This window comes from Desarmillaria tabescens, assembly GCF_030435595.1.
Source record: "Desarmillaria tabescens strain CCBAS 213 chromosome Unknown EV420scaffold_61, whole genome shotgun sequence".
Lineage (NCBI taxonomy): Eukaryota > Fungi > Basidiomycota > Agaricomycetes > Agaricales > Physalacriaceae > Desarmillaria > Desarmillaria tabescens.
The window spans coordinates 219,258-234,121 of record NW_026848360.1 but is presented as its reverse complement, the minus strand read 5'-3'; the positions used below and the strand labels follow the sequence as shown (position 1 = coordinate 234,121).

At 47.3% G+C, this 14,864-nt stretch overlaps 1 protein-coding gene across 1 annotated transcript; it reads right to left on the bottom strand.

The window, feature by feature from the left end:
* Nucleotides 1-13,029: 13,029 nt before the first annotated feature.
* Nucleotides 13,030-14,175, bottom strand: EV420DRAFT_1649471 (uncharacterized protein; the record flags this gene model as incomplete). The annotated part of the gene is made up of 1 exon (XM_060478318.1): nt 13,030-14,175. One exon carries the CDS (start codon nt 14,173-14,175, stop codon nt 13,030-13,032), a length of 1,146 nt encoding a protein of 381 aa, XP_060324541.1.
* Nucleotides 14,176-14,864: the final 689 nt, after the last annotated feature.

Sequence of the window (14,864 nt, the reverse complement as noted above, 5' to 3'; positions counted from 1 at the left end):
AAACGAGGTAGGAATTTACTGCTTCCTCATGGCATATCTCCTAGAAGTAACAAGGAAATGCGTAGTCTACGACACGGATGACACGTGAACATACAGAAGGGTACAGTTGTGGACAATCAAAGATGACAATTTGATTTCCGGCTAAACCAGATTTTCTGGGGCAAAAATAAGTTCAGATTCAGAAAGCCAGAGGCCGAAAACGTCCAAAAAAACACCCTCCGAAGTTTTTCCCATGACATTTTTGCGGCGCCAAAATTTTGGACCAAAAAATCGAATTGTGTGTACCCCTTTTGGCCTCGCCGGCAGACATCACTCAGTCATTCGACTCTATCGGCAATATCCACGGCTGGAAACCACACGGTGCTGATTCTGCTACCTTTCAGACATCCCTGTATGCTCATCAGCCAATGACAAATTGAATCTCCGAAGATCCCATTTACTCAGCAAGCATCTTCTGTGAGGCAGCGATATTAATTACACCAGTCCTGTGCCCGGGCCCTTCACTTGAATGCTGCTGAGTGTTACAGGTCACTTAGGTAGCACTTATATTGATGGATAACAGAAGATCTGGATTGCTTTGGAGTACGTCTCTAGATAAATGCTATTAAGAGTTTGTGACTTCTGGTTGCTAAGTTCTTCCTCGCTCTTAGTCCCTCAGATCTGGGCCAGGCAAATACCTGGTCCTTCAATTCTCAGACATCAACTCGACAGCATGATTTCCAAGCCCATTTATATTATGACCCACCTATTTTGAAGCTTTGAAGGCTTGCCCCTGCCTTTCATGATGGCTGGTTTGTGGGCAAATGGCTCGATAAAATTTAATGATCTTGACACCATCGGATGTGGATTTTGAAAAGGAGTCGATTGCGCTATCTCTGAAGTTTTTCCCATGACTTTTTGGGGGTATGCCAAATTTTTGGGATAATTTTCGGTCAAAACTCACATTCTGCAAAATTAGCTCATGCAAATATCTTTATTAAGTCTATATCTTCACTTTTATGCAAAAAAACCCAGCTGTTTACCTGACCAGGGTCCTTCTAAAAGTGAGTCGGATTTTTTGTCATCTTTGATTGTCCACAACTGTAGACTGGCACGCTCAAATCAAATGTATCTGTGCCTGGGTACCCCAGACACTTCACCATGACTACAAGTGTTTCATACATTTATGTTATTGCTATTTTGAAAAATGATGAGAATCCAAAAAAAAATTAAAAAGTTTTGAGCCCTGCAAAAAGACCTCCAAGTCCGCACTCAGGGCCATGACGATCAACGTCATAGGTTGTTTCGTCGACAGTCATGGGTTGTCTCAGATGGTGCAGGCTGAGATCGGGCTGACATCTGGCAGGTCAAAACTTTCTTTCTTTTTCAAGAATCTCATCATTTTTGAAAATAGCAATAATAGCATTAAGTACATTTAAGGTCATCATGTGGACATTTATGTTGTATTAAGAACATTCTTTTGTGTCCATATTCTAAATGTAGCATTTTATGACATATGATTTAAATGTCATTCTTTATCTGGCCAAATACTCTCCCACATATAATTCATGCAAGGATACTGGACTGCTTGATTATCCATTCTCCCTCCCACAACACACATGATGAAGTCATTGATGTGATATATCTGTACACACATATATCCATGTGAAGCTGTCCCAATTCAGACAGTCTTTGATCAACTATTTTGTGCCTGTAAGTTTTTCGTCTTGGTAGAATGAGTAGACTGACTGGGATTCAGTTCAGTTTGGTGTGATCATGTGACTGAACCTGTGGATTCAGGGGGTTTCAAGATGCACTGGGTTTGCATTAGTGTTGCTGTGGTGCAGCTAAGTGCAACATGGCTCAGCTATTGACGGCTTTGGTAATATTTTAAGCCATACCACGAAATTTGGTACAGCTAGGGCTTGGCTGAGGCTAGGGTGTGGCTTAGCCATGGTCATGATCAAAAAGGTAATTGACAATTGATCATGCATATGTTGGGACTGGAGGCTTGCCAAACGCATGTATGTTCTGTACAATGAAGAGCAGTAAGCCTAAGTGATGCTAGAATAAATATATGCTTTGTCTGTTCTGATGTAAGGAGCAATTCTTTTTCTCTACAACTGAGCCAAGTCTGGCAACAACACAGCCACAAAGCAGAAAGAGCATAAGTTGGGATTGCAAATGAAAAAGAGATAACAAGATTGGTTCAAATGTTAGAATACAAGAGTGCAGTTGTAGTTATCTATAATAAGATATAACTCAGATTGGCACTTGTAATGTGAGAGAACACGTCTATTCACCTATAATAAGATATAACTACAGTGAATGTAAGTAAAGGTAAAGATAACAAGTAAGTAAGGATATCTCACCTCAGACTGGCACTCGTAATGCAAGAGAACACATCTGAGGTGCATGAGTAAATCTACGAGGTATATATACTATTCAGTGACAGTATGAATGTAAGTAGACAGAAGGAATAAAAGAATGAAAATAACATGACGTGTAAATACTACTAAGTCTGTGGGTATAAATGGGTCTGACTATGGGCATACTTGTATCTCCAACACTCCCCCTCAAGTCGCACGTAGTCCCAATTCCTTCACGAAATGCTTTGCCTTCATGCTCAGCAACGGTTTGGTCAGAGTATCAGCAATCATGTCCTCAGTAGGGCAGTAGATGAGACAAATTGAGCCATTGTCGATGACCCATCAAATGAAATGGTACCAAATGTTGATGTGCTTTGTACAAGTGTGGTACTGGTGCTCCTTGGCCAGAGATATTGCCGATTGATTATCAGAAAACAGCGTGGTGGGACCATCAATGAATGAGCCAAAGACTTCAGAAATGAGAGAATGAAGCCAGAGTCCTTCTTTTGCAGTGTGCGTTGCTGCAACATACTCCCTCTCAGTGGTGGAAAGAACAACGAGTTCTTGCTGCTTGGAGCTCCATGTGACTGCACTGCCATCAATGATGTAAGCATAACCAGTGATTGTGCGGTGCTCTACTTCCTGACTATCATCTGCATCCACCCATCCTGCCAACTCCTTCTCTACCTCCCCAAACATCAGCTTCCAGTCAAGGGTACCCTTCAAATACCTGAAGACATGCTTAGCAGCCTCCCAATGCGCCATCCTGGGGTTCTGCAAGAACTTGGACAACTTTGTCACTGCAAAAGTGATATCCAGCCATGTACCTTGCAACGCGTACATCAAGGACCCAATGGACTCTGAGTATGGAATGTTGCACATTTTAGCGATTTCCTTGAGGCTGGTAGGCGACTGGTTGGATGAGAGGTTTGCACTAGGGTTCATAGGCGTGGAGAGAGGTCTGAGGTCTTCAAGATGGAAACAGCAGATTATCAACTCGATGTAGGAGTGTTGGGACAAAGAAATGGTGCGTTGTTCACAGTCTCGAGTGATTTCGATGCCTAGAAGCCAGTGGATAGGTCCCATATCAACAACTTCGACACACATACCAATTTTTCTCTTTACTTTGGCCACCAACTTGATACTTGACGTGACGATGGTACAATCATCAACATGGACTGCAAGTATGATGATTGACTCCCCCTGATGACGATAGAAGACAGCCTGATCCATGCTACACCTCTGCAAATCGAGAGTTTTGCTGCAAATCTTTGTGAACTTCTGGTACCAATGACGGCCACTCTGCTTCAAGCCATAAATTGTTTTGTGAAGATGGAGGACTTTCCCAGTAGCATTGGGAAGGGGGAGACCAGGAGGTTGATGCATGTATATCTTCTCGTTGTTGGTGAGTTCGCCATTGAGGTATGTGCCCTTGATATCAATCTGATGAATTTCCAGATCTAGCCATGCAGCGAGGGCGAGGATAGTTCGGATGGATGCGAGCTTGGCAAATAGGGGCATAAGTATCGAAGTAGTCCACTCCTTCGACCTGTGAGAATCCTTGGGTGACAAGCCTGGCCTTGTAACGTACCACTCTTCCCAATGCATCCTTTTTTAACTGAAAAACCCACTTCGACCCCACAACGTTAGCATCTGAAGGTACCTCAACAATCTCCCAAGTCCCGGCATTGTCAACAACCAACTAAAATCAACTTAGATCAACTAAGGATCACCACTCGCACTTTGGTGGATGATACTCTTAGAGGTCAAAGGAGATTAAAGAAAGTCGATTGAGGACTTAGATAGATGCAAAACACAGAGTTCGAGTTGGGTAGATTAAACCTTAGCTGAAGCTGGGGTTTAGGCCAGCTGAGGTTCTACTTAAATACACGATGCCTAGGATATAAATAGTACTGTGAGAGTGCATCTGTGGTGATCGCACGAGAATGTAAGCAAGACACATAAGAAAATGAAGAAAAATGAATAAACCATAACATTACCCCCCTCTTAAGACTCATTCGTCCCGAATGAGTCACTGTCCCCATCTTCCTCCGCTGATTCACTTATGAGGGAAGGTGTTTCTTCGATGTCGCTATCATCGTCCCAGTTTTCAGATACTCGTTGAAGGTTTTCCAAGTCAGTTTCGCTGCTTTCTTCTGCCTCATCATCCTCGACGATTGGGGTACCCTCCGCTTCGTCGGTGGTGACTGTTGGCCATTGACTGCGAAGAAAATCCGGTTCAAGTTCCGGATTAAATGCCAGGTGCCAGTTTTGTGCTAATAGGTCCTCGGAGTATGTGTTTGGGGAAGAGGGATAAGAGTCTTGTTGGGTACTACCGTTATATGATAGTCCCTTATCTGCTCGGTTGATTTTGCTTTTTATACGTCTGACCCTGGCTTCATATTCGTTGACCAGTTCCTCGGCATTGGCCATATTGGAGCGCTTTACCCAAGAGTTTTCTACCATCGGGTATCCCTTCCACTTTACCAAATATTCAGTTATGGTGTGACATTTTTGCCCTCAGCCCACAATCTTGTCTCGCTGTTCTACGATCTCTTCGATTTCGTATTCTTCTTCATCCTCAATCAATTCTGGGGGTGGTCTCTCGGGACGAGGCTGATTAGGAAATGCGGGGGCAACATATGGGGTCAGAAGGGATTCATTGAATCGATTATGAACCTTCCAGCCCACGGGTAACTTGAGTTCGTATGCAGAAAGTCCCTTTTTTGTGGTGATGATGAAGGGACCTACCCGTCGATCCCCAAGTTTCTTGGTTGGTCATGGTAGGGACAGGTTGGTTGCGTCAAGCCACACTTTGTTGCCGATTCTGTACTCGATGGCAGACTCTTTGTGCTTGTCATAATTTTTCTTCATCGACTCCGCAGCTTTCTCCAATGAGCTTTTCGCTTCCGTCTGTGCTTTTCCCATCTCCTCTACCAATTTCGCTGCTGCTGGAACTGTTGTGATGCGATGAGCATTTACCAGCATCTGTCTGTCCCTCCCAAATAACACCTTATAAGGAGAATATCCTGTCGATGAGTGTTGTCGATTATTGTGGGTGAAAGCTGCTAGGGACAGCCAATCACTCCAGTCATTTTGGTGATAGTTAACAAACATCTTGAGGTATTTTTCTATTTCCTGATTGACCTGTTCGGTTTGTCCATCAGTCTGAGGATGATATGTGGTGGAGGGATTCCCCTGAACTCAGAGGAGGGCATAGAAGTCCTTCATAAATTTGGAGACGAATACTGATCCTCGATCTGAAATGACCTTCTCCGGCATTACCCTGTAGGGTATGTAGACATAATCCCTTAGGATCTTGGCGAAGCCCAAGGAAGTGAGTTCTTCAGTGCACGTGATGGGGATAATGGTTTTTGAAAAGTGATCCACAATAACCAGAATGGAATTGTATCCCCTGGAGTCTGGAAGTTTGGTGATCATATCAACCGAAATGTGGGTCCATGGACAAGTCAGGATTTCGTTGGGGTGGAGAGAAGCCTTTCTATGGCGATGATCTGCTTTAGTGCATTGGCAGGTCTCGCATCCTTTTACGTAGGCTTCGACATCTCTTCGCATTTGGGGCCACCAGTAATCACGAAGGATGAGCTCCTTGGTTTTCTCGATACCAGGATGCCCCGCCATGATATGGTCATGCTTGAGGGCAATGATTTCCCTGTGAAGTTGTCAGTCCTGGGGGATGTAGATGTGTCCATTGTACCAGAGCAACTCCTGCTCCTGTGAAACTCCTTTCTCGTGATTGAGGGAGTTGGAGATTCCGCGATCCCATTTTCAAGGATCATGAATGGCCAGTTTGATCCTTTCATGGAGTTCTTCCACAGTGGGCATTACCAACGCTCGGAAGTGTTCTGCCTTGAGGATGGTTACATCTCGATTATCTCCCTTTCCTTGGTCATGATCTGCCCACCTGGACAGAAGGTCCACCTTGCGATTTTGAGCCCCTGGCTTATAGTGTAGAGTGAATCGGTATTCTGCTAGTTCCATTACCCACCAGGCTTGTCTTTGATTGAGTTTCTGTGGCTTGCGAAAGTATTGCAGATTGGAATGGTCCGTCCAAATCTTGAAGTCCTCCCACGCCCCCATCAAATATTGATGCCATTCTTCCAAGGCGATCATAATAGCGAGGAGCTCTTTGTCATATATTTCATAGTTGTGCTCTGTCACGGATAGTGCCTTTGAGAGGAACGCTACTGGTCTCCATTTACCATCTTGCTCTCGTGACAGTACCGCTCCTACCGCCCCCTTGCTTGAGTCCGCTTCCACTCTGAACCTCCCTTCGTCGAGAGGGATAGCTAGCACCACATCTTTGCAGAATAACTCCTTCAACTTCTCGAATGCTTTCTGTTGTGCTTCTCCCCATTTCCACTCCTGTTTCCCTGTGAGGGAGGTCAAGGGTTTGACGTGTTTGCTATAGTCCTGAATGAATCGTCGGTAAAAGTTACAGAAGCCCAAGAAGGACTGCAACTCCTGTTTTCTTCGGGGGACTGGCCAGTCCAGTAACCCTGCGATTTTTACAGGGTCCATTCGAATCTTCCCTTCACTGATGATTACCCCTAGGTACTCGGTTTCTTCCACCTCAAATTCGCATTTTTCCACTTTGAGGAATAGCTTGTTTTCACATAATACCTGGAGCACTTTTCATACAATGCACTTGTGCTCGGCCTTCGTCTTGGAGGCAATTAGGATGTCGTCCAAATACACGGATACCTCCCCTGCTGCTATAAGATCTTTGAATATGTCGTTCATCATCCACTGGAATGTGGTGGGAGAGTTGGTAAGTCCGAAGAACATTACTAAAGGTTCATAGAGGCCGCGGTTAGTCCGAAATGCAGCCTTCCACTCATCCCCTTGTTTGATTCTGACATTGTTATAGCCCCATCATACATCCAGTTTAGTGAAGTACTTGGCTTTCTTTAGCCTGTCCATCAACTCCCTGATGAGCGGTAGCGGATAACGGTTTTTAATCGTCATCTCGTTCAGCTTGCGATAATCCTGCACTGGGCAGAGTTTCCCATCCTTCTTTTTGACAAAGAAAAAGGGGGAAGCCATAGGGGATTTCGAGGCTTGGATGTGACCGGTGGATAGATTCTCGTTGAGGAATTTATCCAACTCCTCCTGTTCCATCAGGTTGAGGGGGTAGACCTTACAGTCTAGATTGGCATTAGCATTGGGAGTTAGTTCGATAGCGTGGTCCCAGGGTTTTCTTGGAGGTAGTTCATCAAAATTCTCCTTGTCGAAGACATCTTTGAACTCCCGGTACTCTTCGGGTACTATCTCCTCAAAGGACTTTGCAGTCTTTTTAGCGTGAGCTTGGGCTGCCAGTTCGTTCGCTTTGGTTCCCATGGCTTGCACATGGAAGGCCTCTTCAAAATCTATTACCAGGATTGTGTCCCCTTCCTCGTATTCTTCCCATCAAGATGAGGGGTCAGTGTCTGGCAAGGAGAAGGGTATTTTCCTGCAGGTACACCGGGCTAACATCACTGCTCTGGTGTTCCAGTCGATCAAGGGATTATGTCACTGTAACCAGTCATGCCCCAAGAAAAGGGGGGTTGTGCCCAGGTCGACCACAGCTAACTTGATCCGTTCCACGTGGTCACCGATTCGTAGCTGTACCTCGGCATACTCCATGATATCTCCCCCCTTATTCCTAGTGCTGTCGGCATTATAGACCGGTATGGGTCAGGCCGCCTTTTTAAGGTTGAGGGCATGTTGGGCCGCCCAAGTACGGTCGATAGAACTACCCGTCGCCCCGCTATCCACTAGGGCCTTTACTGCATGTGTCTCTCGAGTATCCAGAGTTTCCAGCTGCACATTAATAGATACATTTCACCCCTTCCTTCCTCATATGTACATGGGAGGTTTCTTTAAGTCCTCCATCCATTCCCACCTATCCCTGGACTCCACAGCCATCTCTGGCTGTTCCTTCAGGGTGGCACACAGATCCTCAGTTACTTCCCCTTGTCAATGTGGGTGAACCCAACGATTTAGGATGGCACAGGCGGCAGACTCAGTGGTAGCTAGTCGCAACGCTCGTCGGGTCCAATGGGTTCCAAACAGCTCATAGTACATGTTGAGGACAGCCCACCTGGTTTTGGGGGTTATTTCAGGGTCAGGGGTTGCGACAGAGTTCTTCTTGGGGGTCATGATCGGAATGTCGGACCGTAAGTATGCTTCTTCATCTGGTACTTCTTTGACCGTGACCTTGGAACATTTTGCTTGTCCTCGTGGTGGCATTTGGTCACCGGGCTGAAAAGGGTCCTTGGGCGGCATTTGGTCGCTGTTCAACGAGGTGGTGGAGGAGGGCTCTCTGCCCCGTGTTCGGCCCTGGCCAAGGGCGCTTGTGCTTGGCGTTGTAACCTCCATGGTTAATCCTGGCTCATCCTCTCTGGACCTGACTGTACTCTCAGTAACCCTTCGCGGACGCACACATATCGGCTCGCCCGTAGGGTTGTCACCTTTTGCTGCTGCATTCTGCGTTCATGTGGCTACTGAGTGATGGTGGTCCTCTGGGTTCCCAGCCTCAGCTGCTTTTCCAATGCTGGCTGATAGAACAATTGGGGTAGGCCTATCAGTCTGGGTTGTCAGCCGATTCTCCTTGTCGGGGCAGCTGTGACCACGTCTGGCCCCAGCCTGAACTTGACATGAGGGCCTCTCCGGTACTGCCAGAACTTTCCCCATGCTGTCAAGCAGGGGTTCCTGAGGTAGGATGGCCCCTCAGGGTTCATTGCTAGACGCGGGCTGTGTGGAGCGGCGGAAATCCCCTCCTATGCCATACGTGCTGGGCGATTCTTCTTCCTTAGTTTCTTCTATTGGTAATGCGGCGAAAAAATTGGTATATTGATCATACAGAGTACCTACATACATAGTATAAGTCCGACCAGCAACAGGAGAGCGCGTACCGATAGAAACTAAGTCCAGGGCCGATGTTGTGGAATCGCTTAGTGCGATGCCGGCTCATCTTTTGATGACTTATCATCCTTCACCTCTTCGATCTTTGTATCCTTCTCATTTTCCTCTTTCTCTGCCTCAGCGAGCAACTGGCGTAGTCGTTGAGCGGGTATCTTCTTGCGTGGGGGGAGTTTGATGGGGATCCATTTCGATTTGTCCGTTGGACATTTATGGTCCCAGTTCCACCCGGTATTTCTGCACTTGAAGCATCTCTTCTCGCTTCGCAGCTTATCAATTTCCATCGGCTGCCTGGCACCCCCATAAGTCACCCCCATGGCATCCTTCTTGTCGCTAGAACCTCCCAAAGCTCCTGCCTTTGCGGAGGGTTGATTTTGATTGCCTCGACCAGAACTGCTATTCGGGTTCTGGGAGGACTTATTGCCCTGATTTTGGGCCATGCTATACCGATAATTGGCATCAATCCTCTTGATGCGCCACTTCCACTCCGCGTATGTGGTGGGACGCATATTGTCCCCGTGCATGATGGTATTGTGGACCGTCGGGTGTACAGCGGCTTCGACGGCCTTGAACATCTGCTTCTCATCTCCGAACTCCTCGCACTTGTGAGCCAGCCTTTCAAACTCTGCGAAGAACTCAATGGCCGACTTGAAGTTGGCTTGACGAAGCTTCTTCCACTGTTGCTTCCAGATTGCTAGTTCTGCCACTTCTCAGAACTGCTTCGTCAGATCGTCAGTAAATTCTTGCCACGAGAGCAACCTCCAGTGCCCATTGGCATCCCGATATCAATAGTATTGGTCATTCCACCACTTTTGGGCCTTCCCTCGCAAGTAGGATTGGGCGAACATAATCCGGTATGGGTTCTGCCCAGCCATGTTGAGGGTGTAGTACATAGGGAATACCTGGAAATACAACTTGCAATGGTGTAAGTAGCGAGTGATGTCTGAGGACTCCCCGACAAAGTACTCGGGCTGTGTGATCAACTTGGGCTTCATGTCATTCCAGGGATTATTCGTTGCTCCGGGGGCCAACTGCCATTCGGGAATGGGGGGCGAGGTTGGCAGCACTGGCAGGATTGGCAGATTTGGCGGCCGGGGTAGCGACCTTAGCCTTGGGTTGGACCCCGGAGAGGGATATCCTCCTGGCCTGGGTGGTATTGGGGGCAGCAGTCCTGCTGGCGGCCTCGGGGGGACCGTGGACCCTTTCCCCTTGTCTGTGGTCGACGGTCCTGCTCCTTCATCCTCCATAAATCCCTGGTCCGTGCCCCCACCTCCCATGATGATCCTCGTTGTTTCCAGTGGGTGTGGCATTGGTACCAGTCGTTGGTAGGCCGCGCACCCTTGTCATGGGTATTCCGGGTTGCAAATATTCCAGACGATGGCAGCCTGGTGCCAAGTGTCCACTTTGAGGATATTCCTCATTAGGTATTCATCTCCCGAGAGTCTCGCGTCGAGGTAGTCTTCGCCCGCTGAAGAGGCTGGCTGTGGGCACCTGTGGAATAGTGAGTGGGCTAAAGGGTGAACCTCAAAAACCCACACACACACTCACACAACTACACAAACTACAATCACCCTCGTAAGTTCTAGGGGGAGCGATTATTTCTAATGCGATCCAACTATACTTCAATATCTCGAAGAGTTTCTCTTGTTCTCAGTGCTCTTAGCAAAGCTAAGCTTTCTCTAATGACTTCCTAAGTCTAGGAACTTTTTACAGGAAGGTCGTTCACTGGTGCGACGCAACCTTCAAGGCAGATTTGAGTTATAATACACAAGGGACACTGATCCCAACAGAAACAGAGGCAATACACGCTGAAACTTTAGTGAGCTCACTAAAAGAACACCACAGGCAAGCACTGACTTAGCCTGCTTGCTACACAACTGTATGTAGGGGTTCTCCAACTAACTCCAGCAGGTTATCTCGACTCAAGAACACTTCAGAAGTGCTCGGAAAACAGATTCAGAAATGGAACTTCGAACAGAACTGACACGGAACAGACTGAAACAGAACAGAACAGAACAGAACAGATCTCAGATTTCCACTTCAACACATTCTCTGAACAGACTTATCACACTTAACAGAACAGAAACAGCGTCACTGATTCGTATTCACTCTGACTAAGTTCTCAAAAGTCTTATCAAAAGGGTATCTCGTATTTCTCTGAGTGAGCTCGCTAATTCTATGCACAGCTTGAAGTCACAAACTGATCCTTTGTTACAGTACCGCCTTCAACGCGTGCACGGGAACTCGGGGGCTCAAAACTTTCCTCTACCTACTGTAACCAGTCTACTTATACTACAGGGGAATTAGAATTACAAACATCGCGCAGTACCCAGACTCCTACATGCGTAGCACGTTGCCACCGCCACCTTACTGAGCATCCGAGTCAGACTTCCCAGTTTTAGTCTCATTTCTATAGCGAGCTCACTAAACACGTGCCAAGAGGTGCTCTCCCGACACCCGCAGGCTTGTTCTCTAGCGACCAACAGGTCTAGGTGCACGGAACTATCAGTTCTGGCATATGTCATTCAAGACTTCTTTCTTAGATTCACAGAGGCTTCTCATAGACACGGCAACAAGTGAGTCTTCGAACAATGGGACTCAGAACAATGGAACGTGGGCTCGCAGACTTCGGCTGAAGCCCATTGCCCAAGCTCGTGCCAGTGATATCTGTCATCTCGCATAAGGATTTCCCCGGATTTTCAGGTACGGCGCATCACAGTTAGCGAGCACGCTAAGTATTCTCAGTGTCAGTGCAATCTTCAAGGTTTTATCTAGCTCCCACGAGTGTGCTTGTAAGTTAGAGCCTAAGGCATTGGGTATAGGGTTTGGCCTTCTCATCATGCATGTCCGTCAGGTACAGTGCTGTGACTAAGTCCTGTTTAGAATCCTGTTGCTTCTTATGCCATAAGTTATATTCCATATCATTGCACCGCATAGCATTAGTGTCGACACGTAGTTTTAGTCTGCTCGCTCACTATATCTCAGTATGCATGTAAAACACATTAGATTGCAAAATTACACGCGTAAATAGGCTGCAGTCGCAACAACGGTCAACTGTTCGAACTCCTCAAAGGACTCGATAGTTGGTCTTCTGATTTTTAAAGGTTTTCTCCTTCCTTGTACGATCGTGACAAAGAGATTTATTGTCCACATTCGTATGACAAATTTGTCCATAGTGGTACCTACAGATACGATTTTAATATGACAATTCTTGGATAAATGTTTACTGAAGAATTTGCGAGTCTTGGTGTACAAGGGCAGATTGCCTAGTCCTTCGTTGACACCTTCCCCTCAGCATTCGTTGTTGAGGGGTTTTTGCTCTGCCCTTTAAGCAGAGCGCTCTTTGGACCTGTCTGATGGGCATTTGTCATCCCATCTGACATGTCCATTGAATCCACAGCAGGGACATCGCTCCTTTGTGAATTCTCGCTGCTCCCCTCCTCCCGATACAGTTTCTGGGCATTCATGAAATGGCGTCGATATCGGCCCTTGCCTTTTTATCTTATGCCATTTCCATTTGTCAGTGGGACACCTTTGGTCTCGACTGAAGTGCCCTGTGTTTCCGCATCAGAAGCACCTTCTCTCCTTCTTGAGACGATCCATATCCATCCCTTCAGGGCACGGCGCGTCCTTGTACTTGGAAAGAGAAGGAATTCTCTTTCCTAGTTCGGGGTCAAGCAACGTGGTCCAAAATACCTTAGTTGGTAGGCATGGTTTGGTCCAGTTTCCCCCAGGTTTCCTTGTGTCGAGGGCGTCTTCAGTGCTGAAATTCAGCACCAAAGATGCGGATGGTCTCGTCATTATCCGAGGAGGTGTTGGTAAGGGTATTGCTGCCTTTCTCTGTCTCTGGGACTGTTCGGTATTCTTCCCCCACGAATAAGGGGGTAGAGAGTGAGTCCCATAGGTTCTCATTGATGTGTGTCCTGGCCATTGGGTTGGGCCATATGGCCTCGTATGAGGTGTCCGGCCAGGGTGATTCCCAACCATCCCCAGCTGTGGAATGCCAGGTGTCGCTGGCGGTTGAGTCAGATGACATGAGGGGTAGATCCCAGGATCCCTCCTCGGGGGTGATCCAGGAATCCACTGGAATGAGCGATCCCCTATCCAGTATCCCTTTTTCCTCGGCCACTCCTCTTTCTTTCCTGGCCAACTGGTGGATCCTACATGCAAGTCTGAGAGCGACCTGGTGATACCATTGATATACCTGGCTACAGAGGTAGTCAGATCTTTTTGAGGCGACTTCGGATTCGAATCGGATGACTTCCATTTTGTAGGAGGAGTCGGTGCCTGGGCTCCACCTGGAGACTTCTCCCTTGAGGGATTGTTCCCATGAGGAGGTACTGGGTCCGGTGTGGACTCCCCATGCCTCTCTTGAAATCTCAGTGGGGGAGTGAATTCCCCCTCCGAGTTCTGAGGCCTGGAGCATTGGTCCAGCATTTCTGGTCAACCCTGGAGGTTCATCTCTTCGATGTCCTCCTGTGTCGGTTCTACCGACTGTGGTACATCCTCCCTTTTGACCGACTCCCTGGGTAAGGAGGAAAGGGTTGTTGATTCCTTCAAAGGTGGTTCCTCGCCATTCTGCTTTATTAGCGGCGTTTCCATCATCTTTCTCCAGAGTTCGTACACTGATGAGTCGGCTGTACTCGTCGGTGTAGAACTGTTGAACGTCGGTGGTGACGGAGGTATTGGGATCATCCCAGGATCCGCTGATATCTTCCCAGTATCCGGTCGTGAATTGCGAATTTCCGGAGTACTGGGTCTGAAGGTGGTCGCCTCCTGCGATGGGGTGAACGGGAGTTGATCCATCTTGTGGGTAGGGTCGGGCCTTGCGATACGAAGGGTACCTTACTAGAGATGTAAGGGTTTCCAGGATGTGAGTGATGGTGGCACTTGTAGGATTCATACGGTCACCGTCGTTTAAACAATGGGGAGCGTATAAAATATTTCTGTAGGGGTGAGCAACCCCAAGAATTCGTTGTATAATGACAAGGGTTCCTTATTTAAATGCTCCAGATACTGTGATCATTCTGTTAAGGAAAACGACGAGGGCAGTCAAGGTAGAGTCTGTTACTTGCCCACTGAATGGGGGTCGGTGCTCTCGAGGGATACGGGTAATATGGATAACTGCAACTGCAGTTCGTAGTGTCAAGGTACTGAAGGTACTTCTGAAGATAACGGTGATGTAGGGGGAGAGGCACAGAGCTCGTTGTGCTTCAACGAATATCTATGGCTTCGAGGTATGGTGGGTGTCGTTTTTCGAATAATGGGCTGAAGGTTTCTTTTTCTTTGGAAGTATAACAGTGACTGCCTTGAAGCGGTACAGTTACCATTGACGACGGTAAGGGTAGTGAGGGCAAGCTTCGGCTAATTGTTAAGCACTAACTCGAACCTTCGCCAAGGCTGGTCTCTATCCTGTCACTCGCATTCGGTGATTCAGTGTTAGAGAGGCATTGGTAGATTGTGAGAAGTTAGGCATCACTTTATAGCGAAAGCAAGGAGCTTGTAAGAGTTAGGAGTATATAACCTTAGCCGAAGCTGGGGTCTAAGGCCACAGCATAGGCTAGCTTAAATACATGTTGGACTCGTACTAAG